Below are 25,054 nucleotides of genomic sequence, written 5' to 3'. Positions count from 1 at the left end.
GGCAATTTTTCTTCATTTATTGTTAGAATCAGTGGTAGGATAGTATCACAAAAAGCAGTTAAAACAATTTTCAGAAAAATTGGTACATGGAGGAGGTCATGCTCATTGCAGATTAGGGCGTACATAACTATGCATCATCTCCAGAATAAATCTTAGCCTGTACATACTCATTTCATCCATTCCTCTTGGACTGATAGTTAACTGCCAGTGGAGTATCCTTCCTCCATGACCCCACTTGGTGAAAATTCAAATCAGACTCTAGCATGACCATTTCGATTAGCGTTCAATTCTTGGTGCTGAATTACTTTAGCTGAATTCTCTGAGAACAAGCACTTAAACTCAATTGTAATCACAGAACTACCAGTAAGTTTTTGGCTTGTATCATGCTTGTTTTGGCTTGCAATGCTGTATCATGGTAACACTTTACTACATGCACCCTTTTAATGGTATGTTTTAAACAATTTCCAACTTTGGATGCATTGCTGTTGCACATTGGCCCTCTGGTATGGACCACTTGAATGATGGGGCCAAGGTGACTCCAGGATTCAAGACACTAAACCCCATCCCAAAAATATTAGACACAATAAATGTATATTGATGCCAATCTTAATCTCACAAATGACTTTAAGGATGCAAAACACATGGGATTACCCTTACTCTACACTTGATAACAGATTGATCTTTTGTTTTGCACCTCCAGTGCTAATCTCATATGATATGAAATATTAAAAATTCCTCTTACTTAAATATAAATGCTGCTCACTCAGTGAAGCAAACAAAACATCTCCAGCAATGTACATTTAAATACACATGGCTTAAATTAAGACAAGCCCTAAATGCTTTATTTGTCTGAAGGCACTTACTGAAGTACCTCCTGTCAATGTTCAAACTCCTGCCTCCTTTGCCATATTACTCAGGACTAGATTCATCTTTCACAAAATGCCCAGCCATTACGCTGTGTATTGAGTAGATGTTGGAATCTCATGGAATCCACATGCTTAATATGACCAATGCAAAAAATTACTCCACTTGATTCTTACTCATTCTCTATTCTAGGCAAAAGGAATTTATCTTGTACCAAAGTTGGATTTATTTCTTCAAAGTCAACGCACATTCTTAAGCCCCCTACTTTCCTTTGAGGAGAATAGGTGTGGCACGTGGAAATGTGCTCTCTTGGATATTTCCATTGGTTGGCAATTCCTGAGTGACTGAGTAGCTTTCCGCACCCTTGCCTACAGTCAGATGATAAAGGCTCCAGCTTTTAATCAACCAGCCGAATAGGTTACTAAGAAGGCATTACATAAGCATGAACAAATATATTGAGCATGTGTGCTCCATTCAAAATTTTTCCCCCATAGTAATCAAGAAGGAAATATACCAGCAAATATTATGATTCCTTTGGTGAATTAATGTCTTTTGGCCAATATTACAATACATTCCTGCCACAGAGCTGTCCTATGCATGCATCCCATCAAACCAATGAGAGATGCTAGTCCCATATCTTTCAATACATTCAACCCCATGTTGACGTTAAATTAATCTTGAAAACATAGAATGCTGTAACAAGAATTTCTATAAAAGTCTTTTCTTTGTTAAACTCAAAAATTTTGCTATTTCAAAATTAAACAGTGTGTAGTACCTAACTAGGAACTGAACTTTTCCTGCAATAATATAAGGTAATACAATAATATCTCTACGTGTTTACTTGCCGACAATAGAAGTGAGTGACCAAAGGCACAATTCAGTGAAGTGATGACGAAGGTAAATATTTTAGCAATGATGTCATGTTTGTAACAAGGTAAATTAGATTGATACAAGTACAGGAATTTCTGTCCTCTTTACCTTTCCATAATTTCTTTGATGTTCTTTTATTGGTAATACCTTTTAGATTTATCCTATAGAAGTATTCCAGGTGCATGAATATTGGCCATTAGATCAAATCAAATGAGTATTTCTAACAGAGGCACTCTACTGCTTGTCTAAAATTTGAAATTATATTGGTTTACAGAAACATGTACAATAATTTACTTGTAACCTGCATGGTAGAGCATATAATGCCTTCACTTGGATAATGGGTAATGCAGAATCACCTGAAATATATAGTTCTCATAATCAATTTATGACCTCATATGTGTATGCATAATATGCAGGTGTATTAACAGCAATGTGTCTTTTTTGCCACGATTTGATTGATCACTTCACATAAAAATGCAGTTTCTTTCTCCTTAATCTTGGTTTACCTATTCTTTCTGTAGTGGAGGCATGTGTACATTTGCAAATGGAGACCATTTTCTTAAGTAGTCGTAAATCTATGTATCACAGTGGATTCCCTACCTGCATGCCCTGTATTTTTCTACGTACTGAGCCCACCCATTCATTTTGAGCCCAGAGTCATGTGTTTAAGTTGTCATTTAAGATTTCATGCTTGAGTCCACCACCTCACTGGGTGGGGATTCCACTGACCCCCAAATGCTCTGCTCTCTGCTTCATGCCGTTGTTGCAGGAAAGCAAGTATTCCTTTTGTCTTTCTTTTTTTTACTTTATTTTCCTCATGTTTCATTGGAGCATCTTGTTCTGAATCTCTCTGTTTGCATGCTTGCAGTATGGTGGCAGCCATGGGTCTGGTGGAGAATAGCTCTGTAACACTGGTGGCCAGCATGCTTATTTCTCCTTTAATGGTGAGAGTTCATCTGTAAATAAATAAATAAATTCATCATATATTTTACTGTCACTTAAGAGAACCAGAATTTGGGTATTATTATTTAGGATTACAACATTAAAATTCAAATATTTAATGAAAAATGAAAGTTTAAGTTGGCCATTATGCTTCTGTACCTCATCAAGGTGTACACAAACAAAAACAAGGACCCAAATACAAAATTAAGTTGTATAATGTAAAGACAAATATTATCATATGATTCACAATGAGAGAGAGACCTAAAGGTTGAGTATACATTTAATACACTCTAATTTACTTTTACGGAATTACATGTTAAAGGAAGATCATACTTTTCATTCATAGTTTTACATCTGAAGGTTGGCTAACAAGTAAGGGTTGATCTATTCCCATACTAAGCTATTCAGCATATTAAATTTACAAATTAAGTTTGGAAGGGTAAGTTCTTTTCCCTGAACCAACATTTAGTTTTCCATTATGTTCTAGCAAACGGAAAATGTCACCTCTTGGAATTTAGATGGGGTTGTTTAAAGGCACGAGATTTACACCCAAAAATATCCAGTTACTAGCAAACTGCTCTACCCTAAGATTATTTAATCCTTATTGTGATCACTCTTGTTAATGTTATCTTTGGCTTCCGTTGTCAATTTATCAATGTTCATGTGAATTACTATTTCCATAATTGGTTAGTAAACTGTTGTCCTCCTTCTTAAAATGGTACTAAAATTCTTGAATTCATCAGTTATAATTTTATGTACCATAACTAAATATTGCTATGATTATCTTTGCTCATCTGGGAGCATATTTAATTTATTCAGCATCTCTTCCACATGTATCCCTTCCAATTTCATTCCAATCCTCATGAATTTACACTTATTCAACATAGCTTTTACTCCTACATAACTATAATAGTTGAGTAGTCAGGATTCAAGTTTAGGTTCATTGTAGTTTTGTTTCTTTATTCCTATTCAAAAACATGTTAATCCAATTAAGTATTTAATTTAATATTTTCATTATTTTTTATGGATGATCATCATTTCATTGTTTTCTACCTAAGATATTTGATATTGTCTTTGCGCTCAATTATATGTTTTCCTATCATTACAATAATCGCTAATATATTATTTTAATCTTTTGTATTTTTATCTGTAAACTTGACATACATTATGGCTTCTTATTATACACGTATTTGATGAGATAAAATACATATTAACTCCTATGTAATATATATATATATATATATATATATATATATATATATATATATATATATATATATATATATATATATATGCAACCCTGAGTATTTCCCTTAGTCACTTATTCCATACTTCTCCCAGAGAAACCCTTTTTACATGGACACCTACAGGAAAGAAACTAAAAGATCAGCAGGTATTTCCAAGAGCACCTATCTGCTCCTCCATGTGAGGTCATCTCATTCCATGAGTAGTACATGAATGAATATGAATCCCAGATCAAGGTCAGGAAGACATGAAACAGATTTGGAGTAGTTTTTGGTTATTTTGCCTTGCAGATGTATTTTAATTTCACTTTGTATTCAATATGGAAAAATACACATTGAATTTTGCAGATATATTTCAATCTAAGATAACCAATCAAAACTGTCAATAGATTTACTGGTGGTGCGGTGCCTAACTGGCTTCCCACAGAGAATTCATGTTTAGTCCAGGTTTGAATCCTGGAGACTGCAGATTTTTTACAGTGGTATCCTGATCCCTAATTGAGGTGCTTTATGGAGAGCACTGAGTGAGTATGCCATCCGCTGGATGGGACGTTATGCTGTTGACCCTTTGGCGCCTTTCGTTAAGAGTAGACTAATGCTGATGCCAGGTTTCTCTCCAACCTTCCTCCTCACCCGTCCATCCCTAATGGTGCATATGACCTTAGCCGTTGGTTGCCTCCCATAAAGCTAATACTACTGCTGGCATGATACTTAGATGCTCCATCTTACTCAAACAAGTTCACATTGAAAAGTTTGCTTTAATACTCAATAGGTATTATTATTCAAAAGCCATTATTTATTTCAATCGATTATAAATAAAAGAATTTCTTTGAAAGGACATACAAAATAATGCAACTTTTTTCTCAAATATTCCCTGCTGAAAGTTGAGTGTCTCTTCAATGCAGTAATATGTGAACATATCCATTTTTGAAAGCATGATATTTGAAGTTGAACTAGGTATTAAGAGGAAGCCCATGATCAAGATGTGGATTGAAGCCATTTCAAAATGATGGAACTGTATTCATTCCCTGTGGCAAAATTTCAAGGTTCATGAATATTTGTTTCAAGAGAGATAAAAGAATAGCCATTTTAAATAAGCCTGAATTCAGTAACCTAAGGGGAATAAATGTGAAAATCGTTAATTCTAGACATGGAAAAAACATTGAGTCATTTCTCACAAGGAATTGAAAACGGCTTTTGAGCACAGTAACGCTTGTGCATAAGTTGGGCTGAATGCACCAGTCCCAGAGAAATAAACCACAGTGCAAGGAATTCATTTCTGTAAATGGTACTCCTTCCCAAAAGTGTTATGAAATTACCATGAGACTATTCACAAGCATTGCAGTTCAGATCCATGGAGGCATGTTGTTGATGTCCTGAAGATAACATCAGCATGTATCACCAGTCATTTTCAAAGAAAAAATCGAATTCCTTTGTTATTATTATCAAATCAAGAGAACTGAACTCCTTTGCAATCACCTGATGTTTGATTCCAGGGTCCCATATTGGCTGGCACTTTTGGGACCGTTGTCCAGGACAAGCAGCTCCAGAAGATAGGCCTCCTCAATGAACTGCTGGGTCTGGCATCATGCATAATGGTTGGCTTCCTCTATGGCCTTGTGATTGGCTGTGCCACTGATCACTGGGGCTCACTTGGATCAGACTGGCCAACCCAAGAGATGAAGTCCAGGTAAACAATGTCACATTATGGCTTGCATTCACACAAGGCTGGTGCCTTGATGTCAGTAACTTTCTATGAAACACTTGTGCTCCAGCTTGCATTATTCTGAGAATAAAGTTAAGAAGAACTTTGGAACTTTTCCTCACATTAATAGCTCTTTACTATTCATGCACGTCTTTGTGGTAACAAATGCCAGTAAGGTATTACACACAATCAGTGGTAGATGAAAATCAATATTAAGTTAATAAAGCTAGAAACTGAAAATCTTGAGAAATAGGAAGGATGTTTAGCATGAGGTCAGAAGCTGGAGCAGGCAGAAACTCTTTACTGATTCGAGAATATTTTGATGACATTTGTTTTTAAGCTTTGGTATAGACAGTAGGTGAGGAGTTATGTTTGCCAAGGATTAGGGAATTGACAACAAGAGCTATAAGTAAAGATGGAGGAATCGTCAGTCAAGACTCTAGAAGAGAAGATAAGGAGCAGTGTGTTTGATGGCTATGAAAAATTATTTGAAGGAGGAGCAGCATAGCTCGAAGGATATTTAGATGCAGGTTTGAGGAAATTAAAATGTAGGGAAAGGAAAACAAATGAATAATTCTAAGTATGATAGGTAGGAGAAAGTTATTTTGAAAAATCCAAAGAAGGCAGGAATAGTGGATGCAGGGTAAATTGAGTGGCAATGGTAACAAATCTATGACTGCTGTGGGAGCCAGGTAAATAAAGTAATAGTCACAAGCACAACTAAATGTTTTCACTGGCTGAACACATACAACATGTCCAACGCCCATGGCTGTAAGTCCCAGAAAGGGTGAGAGTTCACCCTTCGTGCTCCAGAATTCTATAAAATATAAAACTGACAAATCCACTCCAACATGAACAATACAACAAAAATATCAGCGATTACATGATTTAAGATATTGGAATACTAGATTAAGATACAATATAGGAAGTTACAAAGTATGAGAACACCTGAATGCAATACCTAACTAATGGGATGTTGAAAACTGTGATAAATGGGAGAATATTGGAGGCAAGAGATAGAGGGAGGAAATACCTAACCATTTTGGATGCAAAGAAGAAAGCATGTGGAACTGAATAATTGATCACCATAATGCAGGTTGCTGTGGTATTTATTGTATTGGTGGGCAGAACAGAGAAGTTTAATAGCACTGAATCCCTAAGAGAACCATAATGTGTAACAGATTTGCTAGTTCTAACAAAACACTACCTCTGACAAGTTAACTACTGTTAATAATAATACTACCACTGATAATTTGTGGAGTACAGAGTGGATGATGGTGGTGAGAGTAGAAGAGGGTGAACCAGATGACAAAAGTATTGAAAGAAGGGCATGACAGAGATGTTGTATGACACCAATGCTTTTTACACCTGTATTTTATATGCTGAAAAGGTGATAGAGAAGGCCTTATAAAAGGAAAGAGAAATTTAATTGGAAAAGAAAATAAAAGACATTAAGTACGCTAATGACATGTCAGTGTTGGGAAAAGAACCACAGACAGTAAGGAAGAGAGAAAAATAAGTTTGAAAATGCAGTAAACATTGCCAAGACAAAATTAATGATAATTGAAAAGAAATATGACTTAATTCAACACTGGTAGGAAAAGAGTTCAATCAAGTTAAGTCATTCAAACATATGGAAAGTCTAGTGACTTGAAATGGAAGAATACTTCCCTACTTATATAAAATAATCCCATAAAATACATGTAAAGACATCATTTTGTGTGTTGCATTGACATTTAATCAACGGTTTGGAGCATTCAATAGCTATTTAAAACTATTTCATATCAATTTTACCCTGGTGTGAATGCCTAATGGCAGCTGTAGGAATAAAAATTTAGAGAAGAGGCCAATTAGTAATTGACAGTTTTGAATGATTTTCACCATTTTTCTTATCTTGACCATGTAAGCTAACCTGCACTTACCCTAGCAAATTGATTATTGGTTATAACTGCATATCTTCTCCTGCAGAGAGGTAGCCTGAATCTGCTGCAATCTTCAACATTCCATTGCCAATCAAAATGCTCTGTATCCTCTCCTGCCTTATTTGAATTTCTCCCAACAATCCCCTCTCCTTCCCCAACGCACCCAGCACTTCCTAATTTGTTAACCTTTCTATTCATTTCAAAATTTCCATCCTTTTTAACATCCACATCTCAAAATTCTCCAATCTATACCTATCATACTGCTTCAATAACCATTTTTTCATACCATACAAAACCATTCTCTATAACCAAGTTTTAACAAGACTTTTCCTAAATTCCTCACTCAATATCCCTTTCATCAATTCCCGCCTTATGAAAGCCTCTTTACCTTACAAAATTCTTCTTCTGATGTCCCCACTACTTTGATCATCTAGATCTAATACACTGCCAAGATAATTAAACTGCTTTTTAAACATTTAACTTAGCCTTTCTCTGTCACGAAACCTTCCTAACCTTTGTTTTGTTTACATAGATCCTCATCCCACTCTTATGACAAATAATTCTAATGCACTCTGTAATGCTTATAACCCCTTGTCTGACTGACTAAATAAAACTTGATCTCCAGCAAACTCAATTGATTTTATGAATTCTCCATTGACCTTCATTTCTATTTACAGGTCTTTGCATGCTTATTCTACTATTTCCTCCAAAAATATGTTGAAAAGAGGGGTGGTAATGGAAACACCTGTCTTAGCCCTCTTCATAGTGCTGCCCAATCTCCATCTGCCATTCACATACCTGAGACATCTACAGGTTGCATCAAGTCATATATCCCTTAAAATCTAGGGCTTTATCTCTCAGTACATTCATTTTTTCTACCAAATTTTTCTCTATGAAACACTTGCACAAAATCTATTAAATAAACTAATACATTCTGATTGTTTTCCCTGTCCCTCTCTGCCCAGAAACTTATCATCTCATGAAAATAATTATTTTTTCGGCTATTTTTAATAGGAAGGGACACTTGCCTGACTGGAATCATAAGTTTCTCTTGGCATATTTTCTATGTGCTCCTAAGGATATATGAATGTTTCACATCAGTAGATATTCATGTAGTTTTCTTGGGTACTTTATTTATTGGTTTAGATTTCCCATTACAAAGAAGTTAAATTAATGGCAGTGCAGACTCATGTTATACTTATACCCTTGATCGATTGTAGAATTGCATTATAGGTTCCTGATTACCATCATGCCCTAATTGTAGAGGGAAATATTTCCAAATTGTTTCCTTGAGTCTTAGAGCCCAGAGTTACTTACATTTATATGGCTCAAAGAGTTTCAGATACCAAATATTTATATTTTTATAAAATCAGATACTGCATTTGTGATAATTTAATATGACAATAATTATTGGGTATAATAGTTTGGCTTGCCTTTCAGAGGCTAGGATGTGTTGTAGTATCCACTCTGTGAGGTTAAAGTTGGACTTTAAACTTAATTTTGTACTTTTTTAAGGGAAATAAAATAAAAATCATGATCTATAGACATGTGCATTTGCCCAATAGACACACAAGGGCTTATGCACGCATATTTTTTTATATGCGTGTAACATCAATTATCTGTTTTCATGTCACAAATTAATTGCTTATCATAAAATCTGGTCAAAAATAATTTCTCTAATTGTGAATTTTTCTTCAACTGATGTTAATAATTATCAGTCAATCAACAGAATGTATACCTCTATCCATTGAAGGGGTGTTCTTCGTTGCCTTTGGGTTGGTGTGCTGATTGCCTTGCCATCTGGTGCAGGTGTGGCCCTCTCTGTCCTCGGTGGAAACACAAGCTCACTAGTTGGCGTTGCAATCTCAGCCTCCCTCCTGCCGCCAGCTGTGAATGCCGTAAGTGTACCCTCTGCTTGTAACCATTAATAAATCCCTAGTATAGTGCACCACCTTTTATTTCCCTCAAGCACCATTGAAGTTTTCTAGAATTACATTTGGGGATACGTGGGAGGAAGAGATGACAGAACACTTAATTTAAAATAGTTTATTAAGGGGTGAAAAATGTTCCCATGCAAAATAAATGGAATTGCAAAAATGTTGGTGTGCGTGCAATAGTATGCTGTTTTATTGAACCCCAAGGCCATACTGCTTTGGGACATGAGGAAATATCCTAATTCGTCTTTGCATGTCTTAAGACAAGTCAATCAGGGTTTAGAGAAATTACTCTCGTTCCAGTGACTCACCAAATGTTCTTAAAATAAAATTACTGGAGGAAAAATGGCCCCACAATTTCTTGCTCTATCAAGAAGTTCTTTCGAGGCTTAGTTGGGGATTACTTCCCCTTTAAACCAGAAAATGAATGCACATGCATTCACTCGCTTCCCACTCATCTTTCCTTTTCACCCTGAAGAGCATGGCTTTGGAGTTTAAAAAAACATGTATTGTTGTTCATCAAAAGGCCACATTGGCATTTATAATGTCATATTTAACCTTCTTGCTATGGTGGTGTGATTGCCAAATTGATTTGAGCCATCAGCTGGTGATCCAAGGGCTCCCCACTCAATTCCAGGTTATCCCTCAGGACAAACAATGAAGGGAAATAATGAAGAAAATGGAAGTTGATAGCAAGTCACTTTCCTACTACATATGCTTATTATCTCCAATCCAGCGTTTGATATTTTATAGCTTTGAAGAATGTACCTTGAACTTTTTATGCAAATGTAGGTATTAAGATTAATTATGATCAGAACAATAAGGCCTGTGGGAATGATTTCTATGTAAATAAAATCGCACAAATAGCTAGCTTATTGTAATGCTAACAGATGTTGACCCTAATTATGTACATATATGGCTTAAATTTAACCCAAACTCATTTGGTGTAAGTTAAAAACAACTTTGGGCATGATTTTTCTCACCATAAACTCAACTTGAGACTGAATACTGAAAAGGTAAAAAATTACTCCACACTCCTGGTGTTAGCAGAATATAGTTAAATTTGTTACCGTGATTAGCAGGCCATCAGTGGTGGTTTTATGTTCCACATTGTTGTCGCACATGTCATTGGGGCAAAAGAGCATTGTGGCAGAGAGGAAATGGGCACGGAGGAATGGGGCTGTGAACATGAGTCGGAGACAGAGGACCCCAAACTTTTTTCTTTAATTCTTTGCTATTCTTAACTCTTGGGGTTACTTAAATAAAATTTTGATATGAGCACTATCCTTAATGTTAGCTATGGTGAATCACCCAACTTCTAGAAGCAATGAGGCACTATAAAGATACGGTTCTCCAATATGAATTTCTCTCTTAAAATTGATTTAAGGCTTCAGTGTAGACACAACTTATTTATGACTAAAAGACAAGACCCGCAATGTTTTAGTGGATATTCTCTTATTTTATTATTATATCCAGGACTATTAGTGCATGTATAGGAAAGTTATGTCCAACTCGGTGACCTTAGTCACTCAGTTATGGAAAAATTAGGGACTTGACCATGTTTCCTTTGAAGATTGATGAAATGATCTGTTCCATATCTTTCTAGGGATTATTTTGGGCCCTTGCAGTCATTAAAGCTTTAAGTAGCACCACAGAGCCTGATTTGCAAGGAACATACGTCTACTCAGAAAATGTATCTGAAGAGCTGGCAATGTTTGGGGTCATCTCCTTGTGCCTTACTCTAGTTAACATTGCCTGTATCTTTGTAGCTGCAGTGTTGGTCCTCAAGGTAAGTGTGCACATACTGCAAAAACATTCATTACATGTTAATATTATTCTCGGAATGCTGTAGACAAAAATTCACATTATGGTTTTTGTACCTGACCATCAGGTGAAAGAAGTTGCCCCTCAAGCAAGTAAGGATGAGATGAGGCGATTCTGGAAGCATGACATCAAAATTATGAGGGATTATAACAGAACCATGCATGGGGATACTGCAAAGAATTTGGGAAAACAGTAAGTTCTAACTTGATATATTCTTTCAACAGTACCCACCACTAAAATGGCCAGCAATTTTGTCACCCGTATCTCATGTCTCAAGTTGATGGATATACCAAGTTTATTCTGCCATGGCATGTACATTCAGAATAATAACACATGATTAAACACATATATGCTTATTTTTTCTTGCACTTTAGGCTGCTGGATGAATTAGCAGGTCTGCCTAAGGAACAAGCAGAAGCAATTGTTGAAGAGGCAGAGCAATGCCGGCAACGGTTAAGTTTGTCAAGAAATATATCCGAAGTAAGGAAATTTAGCTTATTATCTGATTGCTATTAAAATATGTCATCATGCATGAAAAATACAACTGATTAAGGTTGAGCATCAAAGGTTGACTATTGTTAATTTGGAATACTAAACCGTTGATCATATTTTATAAAATGAATTTAACTGAATTGTCTATATCAATTCATAACTTCATTGATAATTACCTGGGATTGATACTCATAAATAGAATTTATTTTGATGTAATACTGCTTTCACAATGACACAGCATCATCATATAATGTAAGCTATACACAGATCACTTTTTGCTATAACTTTATTAAAAGGTTGAAAGGATAAAATAACAATGTTCCTTCTCTATCCCTACGAATACATATTGAATAAACGTGTATATGCTTACAAAATAAACAGCTGACATTAGGAAATAATAGTAACAATCAATCAATACTTTGGAATAAGGTTTTGACAGATAGAAGAATACATGTGTCGAGAATTTGACTGCATCTTAGCTCTGTTTATTGCTCGGAATTCATATGTGCTATTCAAGTCGGTCTCCAAGGATTTGCACTCATTGCTGTCTCAATTTAACATAAACATTAACCAGAGTAAAGAAAGAAAATCAGTATAATATTTATCAACTTAAGCAAAAACTATCACCAATATCTCTCCAAGAACATAGGTTTAAAAATTGAATCATAATGTAAATGTGCTTACTCCAGACCTGACTAAAATTTCCCAAATCTTAGGAATTTATTTCCACCATTCATATTTTGAACTTTAAGTCTGATATAAATGGAGACCAGACTAATGTACAACATTCCAGGAGTGACCAAAAAAAAGACACAATAAAGCATTTTCAAAGCTATATATTTAAAAATAATGTTTATCTGAAATATCAAACCAAATTTATTTTAGAGCATGAGAGGGGATATTCTTAATTAGCTCATTCTAGTTGGAGCATAATTGGATCTTGTTATCCATAATCTAAAAGCTATAAGGCTAAAAAAACGATTGGATTGCCAATACTTAAAAACAAAGAACTAATTGAAAAACTAACCTTGCATTTATTCAAGTTCAGAGGAAGTTGGTTTTTATCGTCCATCTTGGGAACACTTTAAAAACCTGTCAAGTGAACTAAGGTATTTAATACAAGATATCTTGCTAAACGTTTTTAAATATTCAGTAGAAAGCAAGAGAAATGAATTTTTTAAGTAGATTTTAAATTTATTGGTCTGTATTTGAATTTTCCTTTAACTACTTGCAATTTCCCAGATAAAGAATGTTTGAGTTATGTCAGAAGAGGATTTCATATCCGATTCTCTTTCAATTAACATAGGTAAACAAGAGTCATCCATTGAATTAAATGCCTTACAGCTGTCATCATAAATAGAACCAAACTTTGATCTTGGCTCATTTCCTTTCGTTAAAAACTGTTTATAACATAGTATGGTGGATGATTTCCAATGAAACCCAATGAGCTAAGAGGAGACAATTCGTAGAGACACCCACATGACTATTATATGCAGGGCATATAATATTCATGTACATGTATGATGCATTTTTACAATTAAATAGGTAAAGCATGCATATATTAATTTTGAAAAGAACAAAGCCCACTAAATAATGGAAAAAGTTAAAGTGATCTAGGAGACTATTCTTCTGATAGAATTATTGTTTCCTGTCATTTCTTTAAAAATAGTAATGAAAATAAAGAATGGCAGATAATTAGACTAAAGGTTGTTTTTTGAGTCCAGCTCACATCGTAGGAAACAGTATGGCATGAGAATTTCATTCATTAACAGGGTGGCAAGGCTATCCTGGCCATGTGCCGTAATCATTTTTCAGGCACCTAAAAAACCAATAAGAAATGGATTCTGCAGGGACTTTCCAAGGGTTATTTACTAGGTGCATCACCTTGATTTTAACTATTCCACTAGTATCTATTCGGAATACTATACTTATATACCATACCATCTGAAGTTAAGTTTCTATCTCAAATAAAATATTTTATGAGAAATAAACCCTAAAGACAAAAAATCCCATGATTATACCTTTCAATCTTTTTAAAATGTCACCTTAACTATTTTTGCTTCCTGCATGGGAAAATATTAGTTCAAAGTAAGAAAGCCTAAATGGAATCAATGGTATGCACATCACATGTAAAACAAGACTGCTAAATGTAGTTATAGAAGATTATTATACTACCTACAATTTATATAGCTTATCTGTTTTTGAATCAATGTTTCACAGCCATTAAAACTTGCATTCTTAATCCAAGTGAATGTTATTACAAAATTATATGTAGGATGCCATTTTGTGTGTGCCACTTCATGCAATGTTGTGAAAGATCGTCAAATCACATTTCATAACTAGCATCCCAGCCAACTCCAGGAAATAATTGTGTGAAATCTAAGTGCAAGTGCTCCTCTTCACACAATTTGTTTCAAATTAGGGAGATTGCTGCATGCCATAATTGCTAATTAAATGTATTCTTTGTGATTCAAGTTTACTCTTCTCTAAACCCTAGGGTGGAATATTTGATGGCCGGAGAAGTATAGAAAGAATGAACAGCAATCAGCACACTTGGACTCCAGGAACAAGTGCTGTCAACTTCAACAGAAAAGCATTTCGTCGTAATTCAATATCTGTACCTTCAGATGAGGAAGTTGAAGACATTGTGTATTCAACATTAACAGCTGGCTCCAAACTGGGTTACTTTGGTGCAGTGGTGAGGCCTGGAACTCGCTTACCATACCGCAAGATCTCTTCAACCAGCTGGCATGGTTCCAGTCAAATAAGGTCCCCTACACGTATGCATACATTGGAACCTCAGCTGGATACCATCAAGGAGAGTACTTCAAGCCTCCGCCAAGCTCCAGAAACCAGTTCTGCTCAGGGCACAGCCACATCAAAAAGATTTCAAGTCACTCCATGCAAAGATGATGTTGGCATCATCAAGAACAGGAAGACATCAAAAGCACCTCTCGCTAAGTCCAATGAATGTTAACACAAAATTGTTTGTAAATGTATCCCAAGTCCATAGATTTTGAGCTTTAATATTGTCTGCACTTTTATTTTTTGAATGTTTATCAATGTTAACCCCAAATATATAATTTATTAATATTTCCGAGGGCCTCCCCAATTTTAAGTTGGAAGGAAATGCCACCGATTCTTCCAGAAATTGATTGCACTGTAATTAACAATCAATACGATAGTAGGGAATTTAGTTTAAGCAGTGCCTTAGGTAGAAAAAAAGCCTTCATCCATCCGAGTAGGAACTTCATTACCTGCTTAACATTAGTCTGTAACATTGATCCAGTTGAGATGAACTCAAAGGAATTGTCAAGTACAATATAAATATATTTTATTGTATAAAAAAATGTACATATGTATTAATTAAAATCAGTATTTTCCAAATAAGATCTGTCATTTTTTCAGTGAGACAAAATAGAATTATTGCCAAGTCAACACTTAAAACTGTAAGTACTAAAAATCTGCATCCAAAGTGAAAACTGATTCTTCCTTAGTGGCCATTACACCATACTTCTGGTATTCTCCAACCTTCTTTTCAAAGAAATTTGTCTTTCCTTCCAGGGATATGTGCTCCATAAAGTCAAAAGGGTTTTCTGACCTGTAAATCTATAAAAATAAAAACACATTAGATGCTATACCCATAAACTATAAATACATGGGTGCTTTCTCACACTTTATTAACAATGAATATTTCCAGGGATGACAATTTCACCCTCACCTTTTCACAACCAAGTTCCACTAACAAGCGGTCAGCAACAAATTCTATATATCTGCACATGAGATTACAGTTCATTCCAATCATGTCTACAGGTAATGCATCCGTCAAGAATTCCTGCTCAATAGCCACAGCCTCCCTTATGATGCTCTTTATCCTATCATTTGTCGGGCGATTAACCAGATGTTTAAACATTAAGCAAGCAAAATCACAATGAAGCCCCTGAAAGAAAAGTTGCCCAATATTATTAGGGAAACACTGAATGAGATGAAACTCACTCCTTTTATCATCGAAATTTAAGGAGAGCATTGCAATTATCATTTAATTTTAACAATTGTGCAACTAACAAATAATAAATCAAAATCCTCACCTCATCTCGAGAGATAAGCTCATTTGAGAACGTTAGCCCTGGCATGAGACCTCTTTTTTTGAGCCAGAAGATTGAGGCGAAGGACCCAGAAAAGAATATTCCCTCAACTGCAGCAAATGCAATGATACGTTCCCCAAATGTAGCCTTGTCGCTGGCAATCCACTGCAATGCCCACTGGGCTTTCTTACGTACACAAGGCAACGTCTCCACGGCATTAAAAAGGAAATCTCTGTAAAAAATAATTGATAAACCATAATGAATATATACCAACTTGGCAACAACGAAAATGAAAAGACTTAAAGAACACAAAACTCCACACAATTAAACAGCAACACTGCATATAAATCCATAAAGACGTTTAACTCGTAAACAAGGAAATTAATTACCTTTCCGCAGGATCTTTTATGTACGTATCGATAAGTAGGGAGTACATCTCTGAATGCACATTTTCCATTGCAATTTGAAACCCATAAAAGCATCTCGCTTCGGGTATTTGAACTTCTTGGCTAAATCTTTCAACAAGATTTTCGTTTACAATGCCATCTGATGCTGCGAAAAAGGCAAGTACGTGAGACAAAAAGTGGCGTTCCTCCTCTTTCAAGGAAATCCAATCTGACATATCCTGCAACAAAAATAGACTTTGTCCATTAATTATTCATCACATGAATAGTATTTCAAACCGAAGAGCAGATCTCATCCTTGTGTAGCTTAATACCTTCGAAAGATCTACTTCCTCCACCGTCCAAAATGACGCTTCCGCTTTCTTGTACATCTTCCATACATCGTGGTATTGAATTGGAAATATGACGAATCGCCTGGGGTTCTCCTTGAGCAATGGCTCATTTTGGATGTCATCCGCAACAAGTTTGGAGCTAGTTTGCTTCTCGCGAAGAGGAACCTAAAAATAAAGCTTATCATGATATCTGGCGGGAAGAATACCCGGAAATGGCGGCAAAATTTATTACCTTTCCTTGCGGTTCTCCAGACTTAACGTTCAATTTATCACTCAAAACCTTTACACCTGTAAATCCTGAGCCATTTCCCTGTTTAAAAGAATACTTCTATAGTTATCTCGAAACCAAATCAAGATTCTAGCCGGTCAATCCATTCTCAGCTAAAGGGCAACAACAGCACAACATTTGAAATTCATCTGATAAAATGCAACGAACACTGACCTTTTCGGAGACAGTTACATTAGAGAGTTGATTCAAAACATTTTCCTTGTCATTTGCGTATTCCAAAGGCATTTTGATCAGAGAATATCACTTCCCAACCTTACGTGTCAACAGCTGCAGTCAGACTAGGCTATGTCGTCAAACGCGCGGTAAAGCCTTGAAGTTTGCCGGTTGTAACTCCCAATGATATTGTTCCAAATTGGCGGGAAGTGATCTTTTAAGCAATAAAAGGCCGAAATGCGATGTGTCATCTGCTTACTCAACGGATAAGCGTAGTTAATTACTAACTGTCAAATTCTAAACGATTGCCTGACCGATAAGAAATGTAATTGTTACTTTTTATATTGAATAGTCATTAAAATAACAATGTAGCGCTCATTAATCGACACATGGAAATATATTCAATTTCATTTATCATTAGTTGGAGACTACAAATTGGCGCGAGATAATTTAATTTCGAGTATTCTTCCTACAGTAAAACCAATAATTTTCATTTTATGGTTTTAAATAGTAGGCATTCTGATTTTTAGAAAATTTTTATTGCTTAACTTTCAAAGAAAATATCATTCACCTAACATGTTAACACTACTTCATCAAATGAATTTTTGTTATAAAATGCCTAATTGATAAATTATTCAACCTTCCCCACATATCGTCTTCTTCTATCAATGAAGTAAGACGTCCTTCATTTTCCATTAAATACATTTATACCACATTTTAACCAGCAATATTAACAACAACCACTTATAAAAAGTGAACTTTTGTCCATCCCGGAAGCAGCAAGACGTCGGTTGGGGGATATGATAATGGCTTTAAAAAATTCAGAATATCTTAAACATCTAACCATTTCATGCATTTACGTAGTTTCCGGCAGTGACAGCAAATTACGTTCATGTGTTATAAGTTTTACATCGCAACTGTTACGTCAATTCATATTCTACTCAAATACTAAAAACTATGCGAATAAATTAGCTGCAAGCAGGTATGTTTTTAGTGACTTACATGACTATAATTGGAGGGGAAAATTGATGATCCTTCAGCCATTCGTTAGGATACAATCTGGTTCTTCTTTGCTCAATGTGAACAAACATTTGGTAATTCACTATACAGTGATTAATAAAAAAATTCTTCCGTGGTCATATCTCGCAAAAGTGGTTGAACTGAAAATAAACAATACCGTTAGAGGCAGAAACATCACTAAATGAAAATAACATTTTATGTAGAGGACTACGACACTCACGAGGCATGGATGCAAATACGATGACAAATACGTTGTCCTTAATCGTGAAATGCATCACCAAATAAAGAAACATGTTCTTACCTCTACACTTTCATTGTCTATATCCAATAACTAGATCAAATGAAGTCATTACAAGAATTAAACTACTTTCATGCGGAAGACACCAAAATTCTCTTGCTTAAGGAAAGCTCCGCACTTTCCCAGCTCGCTATATTAAAGCCCTTCGTTTTTTGAACAAGTAAAAGTGTTCTTTTTCAAAGAAATAACCAATGTTATTGTGACCAATTTATATAATACACTCCCTCCATGGCGATTATTCTTCTGCTAGTTGTGTCGCTTGGAATTATTTTATTACGTGCGCGCTTCTCCTGTCGTCTTTCTTTGAGATTTAAGTAAATCGATTCACCTAACATTGAATCCATGCGTGATATCACAACTAGTTGATATTAAAATAGAAAATGTTTCAACTATAGGTGCCAGTCAATCGAACAAAAATTCAGCCTATTCTAAGTGATGTTAATTTCGCTAAATACGTAATAGCGAGAAGCGCAATGTATTTCGCATTACCATCTCTGCCATGATAATATATTTTTCCTTATTAATCATGGAATGATGTATTTTCAGTGTAATTATTATCAGCACGAGGTTAAATATTTTCTTTGAATCTTTCGATACTTTTTGTCAGTGTGATCTATGTCAAAGTGCTCGGTTCTCGGGATATTTATTTTTTTCCGCTGAGGTTGTAATTTGAAGTTTATGAAACCAACTGCTAGTCTTACTGGGCATTATTTTTAATATCTCTTTATCATTCTGAAATTAATTAATAGCGATTCATTAAATTTGTAGACAGTTATAATTTTTTAAATCCTCTGTTCGAATAAATGAGCCCTTTCAAGGGACGTTTTTAAATTAGAATTGGCCTCCGCTAAGAAAGTCTTTATGTTTTCTTTATCGTATTACTTTCATGCTTCTCGAGAAATAGAGAGTGTTTACAAAAATCGATGCTATAAAAAAGGAAAATGTGAGCTTCCAATCAGTCGGAGCTCATTCCCATCCCATAGCATTTAGTGTAGTCGAAATAATTTGATTTGGCGCTATTTGTTAGGTCGATATTTTCACATATCGATCCATTGAAATGACCGATCGACCGTCTGCAGCGTCGATTGATTGCCTATCGCTTCCGTCGATTTCTCTCTGACGATTTGGCATCGGCCATTGTGTACGTTAGCTTACGAGCACGTGGTAAAATTACAAAAATATGGATAAGCCAGCAGTTCTTGCGAGAGTCATGAAAGTGTTGGGACGAACTGGATCCCAAGGGCAGTGTACGCAAGTAAAAGTTGAGTTTATTGGCGATCAGAATAGACAAATTATCCGGAATGTTAAGGGCCCTGTCCGAGAAGGTGATATACTAACACTGCTCGAGTCTGAGAGAGAAGCAAGAAGGCTGCGGTAGTGTAATATTAATGGTACGTAGCATGCTACACTAATTAATTTATGTGTAATTGTGGTCGATGTGGTGTATTTGTAGCTCTTGCAAGTTGTTTTACGTCAATGGCACCTGAACTATAAAATTGCACGGAAAGCTATTATCCGACCGAAGTAAATACACTAGAGGGAAATTAACCAATTAGAGAAGAATTTTTGCGGACAATTGGCCATAGTTAGCAGTGGTCGATTACTAAAATTCCAGCCTTGAGGTTGCAGATGTGCAATGTGGAGCGTTTCTGATTTAAGAGATTTCCCCGGCTCAATTCCTTTACTGGAAATTCGAAAGCCTTGAAGATTCAATTGTGTTAATGTTTTGGGTGTAATGAGTTAAATCTGTTGAAATTCATGCACGTGAATTAATTCCGAATCATTTTCTTTTAAGGTTTTCGCCACGTTCCAGTAAACCTGTCACACCATGGACACCGTCTACAATGCCCGTCGGAATACCAGAACTATGTTCCGTAATAAAATGGCCATGTATTATTTGAAACTTCGTTATAAATAAATTTTTTCGGCGAAACACGGCCCTTTTATTCTTTTAAAGCCTGAAGCTTAGTATTATAAATCTTGCGGTAAGAAATTTTGTAATGTGGTTTCATGTGTTACACGTACAATGGAACCGAGCTTGAAATGTTTGCCTGAAAAATATAATTTCTGATATGATGTAATGCTTGCTCTAATGGGAAGGTTACTCTCTATATTTTCCTTAAAATTAGCGTCAATGCCTATTGGTGTTGTAAACGGGCCCGCATTCGAAAGACATGTATGGCATCAGAGTTCAAACATGGTCAATAATTCTTCGTTTGTAAAGGATTTTAGTTTGCGTGTCGTTTTCAGTGAGAAATCGTGGTAGTTTGTGTTCACCCTGTTTTTCTAATGATGGAATATTGTGGGCCATTGGTAAATTTGTCCGTTTAATTAAGGGGGATTCTTTTGTAAAAAAATGGTTCTAACTGTTGAATTCTATCTTTCATGTTAAGTCTTGCATTAACAATATTCGGTATAAAAGTGCGGGAACCTTAATTTTTCAGCAAATTTAGGGTGATATCTTTGTTGGTACAGAAAGGTTTTGCCGGTAATATTTTTGGGTGTTTTTTGAACTTTTCCCTTAGTTTGAAGTTTCTTAGAATCATTGAACGCTCACAGTAGTTGAAGGCATAAACTACATTAAGCTTAGTGGGACACCTGGGAAGTGGTTGTATGTTTAAATTTGAATTACGTTAAATACTTAGTCATAATTAAATGAAGGCGATATAAAGTCTGTTAACTTTGAATTACTCTTGGCATTTGATAATGTGAGTTAAGGCAGCAAATGTTTGCTCCTTGGGTGATTTGTTCTTATCCGAGATTACTACAGCAACGCCCTGTATTCGAATGTGAAACTGCGCTGATTCATTTGAGGTTTCGTTTGCTAACAGTGTGGGTAATGTTCAAGTGGCCATACTTAGTAGGTTAATTTTGGCCTGGAAGATCATGCAGGCTACTAGTTTATAGTTCAATTGATAGCTTTTGAATGTGGTGACTTGCTGGTGGTTTAATACATGGACTATTGCTCCATAAGTTTGTATTAATTGATCTTTCTAGAAACAAAATGATAATATAGTTGCATGTGTATATTAGAGATTTTTATGTGTTTTCTTTAGAAACACCTTAATTACTTCTGTGCCGTAGGCCCTTAGGTGTTATCATTCCAGGGTGGGAATGTCAATTTTGAAGTGTGGGTGTTGTGTTCTTCTTTTTCGTGGATTGAAATATATTTAAGTATAGGACACTTCTTTTATTGTTAGCAGTAGGCAGTGCAAAGATTTGTTAGGCCCACCACACCTAAGCCCTCGGAAACTTTGTAAGTCAACCATAGCATTAAGCTTATGTAATTACTTTCTTTACATAGTTCATGTGTGTTGTTAATGGTCTATGGTTGAACACATTTGGTCACTTGTGCCATCATTCAGCATTTGGTTGCAAATCGTATTCAGAATGCGTGCGGGAGGGAGAATATGGGTAAAACTTATTTGAATGGTTGAATCTTCCTGATCAATTTGTATAAATAGTTTGATATTGTCTTTAAGGCATTCAAGAAATCATGTTACTGGATTCCTGCTTCTATTAGGTTTTCTCTCCCATATGAGATGGCATTCCTGAAAGAAGTTTGAATCCAACATGATTTGGTATTGTTGAGGGTCCATGAATGAAAATAATTAGGTTAGTGTGTTTTGTTTTGCTGTAATCTAAAACACTTGCTATGCTGCAGTGTCTCACTGGAATTCAGTTTTCCTTTCCCTGTGTTGGGTGGAATTATGTTGCAGGTCTTTGTTTTATGTGGACAGGAATGCCCATTCTAGGAGGAATGGTCCTTTAAATGTATATCATTCTGATTCATTTGAGGTATTAGCTGGCCATTCTAATATGGTAATTTTTTTCCTCGATTACAAGTTTTCCATCAGACTGCCTCATATTTCATCTGCCATATTTAAACAATCGGAGAGTTACCCAGTCATTTCAGTCTTTGCCTTATTTTCTATATAATTACATTTTTCTGTGGCTATTGCAATCCAAAAGTTCAATAAGTAATAAAATTTTAAAAAATTCAGTTCCTGGTATTTGATAGGACATGGTTTTCTAGTCTGTTGGTCAAAGAGCCTGGGCTCATGTCTAGGTGACACTATACACAGTCTTTATTCACTCGAGCTGAGATGTTATGTTTGTTATCCTGTGAGGAAGTCACCAATGGTGTAGGGAAAGGTGCTGTTCTTAATGTCCTGGCACTAAATACCCTGCTGATGTATGAATGTCACTTTCCATGATACTTAACCTTATCTTTCAGGCTTTCCATCCATCCAGGAGTGCCTTATCATTTAATGTCTGGATTTAGGTTTTATGATAATTGTAATGTATGAATTTATTTTAAACTCCATCCTTAATTCCCTATTGAAAATCATGCGTCCGTCACAAGACCAATCTTGTTGAGATAGTGACATGTTGTTTCTTAGACAAATTACATGATAATTAATGGATAAATGGAGTGCTGTATCAGACCATAATTTCCAAACTAGATAGAATCAGCTGGTTCCATATTCAAAAGTGACTCGAGTTTTCTAACCAGACCATTGATATAACAAATGCTTCCACAAATTAATTCTGAGCCAAGGCCTGTGGTGCTGCTATTTCATTCCCTCCAAATTCAGTCATCTCTACGATTTTACAACATTCTACGTAGACATTTCTCTCGACTTTTATGGTTAATAAAGCCAATGGTGTAAAGCTTACCTGCATTTGACATGTATTTAGCACATGCAGAATTCCCTATCAATGGCACTCTCACAATGCTCTGGTAAAAGCATTCCACAAGCCAAATAATACCCCAGACGTACTTTCATAATTATGAACCAGTTAGTATCCCTTTAGACGGGCCTACCGTAATAGCATACTATGTTATACCCCACCCCTTAGATTTATATTTCGTACAGATGCACCAAGAGGTAACCAAGGAATCTTACATGAATGTAGTTGAAGAGAGGCTCAATATTTGAGTATCAAGAACGGGTGTGGTGTGGGACAATTAATGAATTTGCTGGGGATAAAAGAATTATACAAGGACGAATAGTATGGGGGATATTAGTTATAGTGAGTTTTCTGGCAAAACCTAAAACTTTGACTTTTCTTAAGTACTCTAGGATGAATGTATTTCTCAGCTAGAGACAAAAAATTATTGAGCTACAGATCCCAGAGCTTATGGTTCAGAAAGATGAAATTTCTGGAAATAGGAAAAATTATTGCATCGAATAAATTATGATTGTTCTTGCTGTAAACAGTGTTTTGTGCCTGCTATTTCAGCATTACACAATTCTTCCATTAACCAAATATTGTCAGTGAATGAAGGGGGCAATGAAAAATAGCTATTACCCAAGAAAGACTAAAATACGACAGTACTACTTGGCTTGCAATAGTACTTCATTCTCTTAGTCACATTTGGCCATACCTTGTAGAATATTATTTGACTACAAATGCCCCTTTTATAACTACAAAACATATTTCTTTCTAGTGAAATTTTGTCGTAACTAGTAATTATAGCACGGAAACATTCATGGATTACATTTCAGCCAACCATATTGTGTAGGAAGGTTCATTTCATCATTCATCAGATTCACGTACATTCATGAATTAATGCTGTATAATTACGAGTCATTACTAGACCAACAATTTCGTAGTTAGCTGTGGATTGTAAGTAGACGGACGATAAGTAATCTAATCACTGATGAAGAAAACCGTTCAGTATTGTAGCCATAGAGGTAGGTTATGAGTACGAAATCACAGAAAATAAATTTCAAGATGGAAACATAGAACGTTAATATGGCATGCACATTCTATTCCTTGGATAACTTACGAAATTATTGTAAAATATCTTTAATTGAATTCGTTATAGAACTGTTCATTCATTTCAATTCCCTACTAACTTAAGGACGCAAAATTACTTCCGAGGAGAATGTGGTACAGTACTTTCTAACATATATTGCCTTCAATGTTAAATTAGAATGCCTCTTTGTACGCACACTTTACATAACTTGTGCTGAAAATTGTGTACCATTTACCCCATGTCTCTTTGTAATTACATTGTCGGGCATTTCAATAGCCACCTGGTAATTCGTTCTGACAAGAACCAATTGCGGACGCGACAGGCATTTATTTTGACATGGCACATGGTGGTCTTCCTCAAATAATCATCCGTCATTTATGCACCATGTCATGAGTAATGGAAATCTTCTCTGTATTAATAAGTCAGTTATTTTAATGTACATCAAATTGTTACCTGAATGATTCTCATTTGAGGGAGTCAACATGACTCTCATGTGGAGGCGGTATTTATTATGGTTTGCAAACGAACACGTGAATTTTCGGATTCCGGTGAGCGGGGTGTTTGATGTTGTTTAATTAAAATTTATATCTGTAGTGGACTTTTATTTTTCATTTAATATGGTAATAATTCTTGTTTTTTTTAGGAATTGGATTCAATTTTATCTATGTATGCGATTCCCTTGAAATGGATAGAAGGACCATCAGATCTTGTAAGTAACTGTAATTGTTTTCGTTTTGCAGAGATCAGGCTCGCAATTGATTGTAGTAAAAAATTGAAAGCTGTTAACCAATGCACACGTGTGAATCAATTAACATTAACGCATTCGCTGTGGTTACGTTTTTACACGATTAATTTTCATTTTACTTTGAACTCTTTATTACTAAAAATGTGCTGTAGTACTGCAGGTTG

General features: G+C 35.5%; 4 protein-coding genes across 5 annotated transcripts in view; 3 read left to right on the top strand and 1 right to left on the bottom strand.

The window, feature by feature from the left end:
* LOC139696817 (uncharacterized) overlaps positions 1 to 15,164 on the top strand; it is an 81,873-nt gene extending 66,709 nt beyond the window's left edge. Inside the window, exons 6-12 of the mRNA XM_071595690.1 lie at positions 2,603 to 2,678; positions 5,417 to 5,610; positions 9,301 to 9,445; positions 11,088 to 11,270; positions 11,373 to 11,497; positions 11,680 to 11,785; positions 14,295 to 15,164. Coding sequence (XP_071451791.1) covers positions 2,603 to 2,678; positions 5,417 to 5,610; positions 9,301 to 9,445; positions 11,088 to 11,270; positions 11,373 to 11,497; positions 11,680 to 11,785; positions 14,295 to 14,774 — 1,309 coding nt within the window. The 3' untranslated portion in view covers positions 14,775 to 15,164. The remainder of the gene's footprint in view (positions 1 to 2,602; positions 2,679 to 5,416; positions 5,611 to 9,300; positions 9,446 to 11,087; positions 11,271 to 11,372; positions 11,498 to 11,679; positions 11,786 to 14,294) is intronic.
* On the bottom strand, positions 15,124 to 18,810 carry RnrS (ribonucleoside-diphosphate reductase subunit M2). 2 transcript variants are annotated; one of them, XM_071595695.1, is made up of 7 exons: positions 18,301 to 18,810; positions 18,063 to 18,220; positions 16,601 to 16,783; positions 16,272 to 16,507; positions 15,886 to 16,114; positions 15,519 to 15,737; positions 15,124 to 15,406 (listed from the first exon to the last, which is right to left on the bottom strand). In XM_071595695.1, the coding sequence occupies exons 2-7, from the start codon at positions 18,102 to 18,104 to the stop codon at positions 15,254 to 15,256; spliced, it is 1,062 nt and encodes a 353-aa protein (XP_071451796.1). In that variant the 5' UTR covers positions 18,105 to 18,220; positions 18,301 to 18,810; the 3' UTR covers positions 15,124 to 15,253. The 2 variants fall into 2 exon arrangements, with proteins under 2 accessions (XP_071451796.1, XP_071451795.1); XM_071595694.1 differs by having other exon boundaries at positions 18,382 to 18,810.
* Positions 18,811 to 19,484: 674 nt separating this feature from the next.
* On the top strand, positions 19,485 to 20,311 carry LOC139696332 (small ribosomal subunit protein eS28). Its single transcript, XM_071595051.1, has 2 exons — positions 19,485 to 19,769; positions 20,174 to 20,311. Exon 1 carries the CDS (start codon positions 19,559 to 19,561, stop codon positions 19,754 to 19,756), a length of 198 nt encoding a protein of 65 aa, XP_071451152.1. The 5' UTR covers positions 19,485 to 19,558; the 3' UTR covers positions 19,757 to 19,769; positions 20,174 to 20,311.
* A 4,184-nt stretch (positions 20,312 to 24,495) lies between these two features.
* Positions 24,496 to 25,054, top strand: part of LOC139696278 (tRNA (guanine(10)-N(2))-methyltransferase homolog) — a 29,222-nt gene continuing 28,663 nt past the window's right edge. The window contains exons 1-2 of the mRNA XM_071594975.1: positions 24,496 to 24,693; positions 24,789 to 24,854. Of these exons, the coding sequence (XP_071451076.1) occupies positions 24,628 to 24,693; positions 24,789 to 24,854 (132 nt within the window). The 5' untranslated portion in view covers positions 24,496 to 24,627. The remainder of the gene's footprint in view (positions 24,694 to 24,788; positions 24,855 to 25,054) is intronic.

Source organism: Hetaerina americana, unplaced genomic scaffold (genome assembly GCF_022747635.1).
Source record: "Hetaerina americana unplaced genomic scaffold, ioHetAmer1.1.p SCAF_7, whole genome shotgun sequence".
NCBI lineage: Eukaryota > Metazoa > Arthropoda > Insecta > Odonata > Calopterygidae > Hetaerina > Hetaerina americana.
This window is presented reverse-complemented; position numbering and strand designations above follow the sequence as displayed.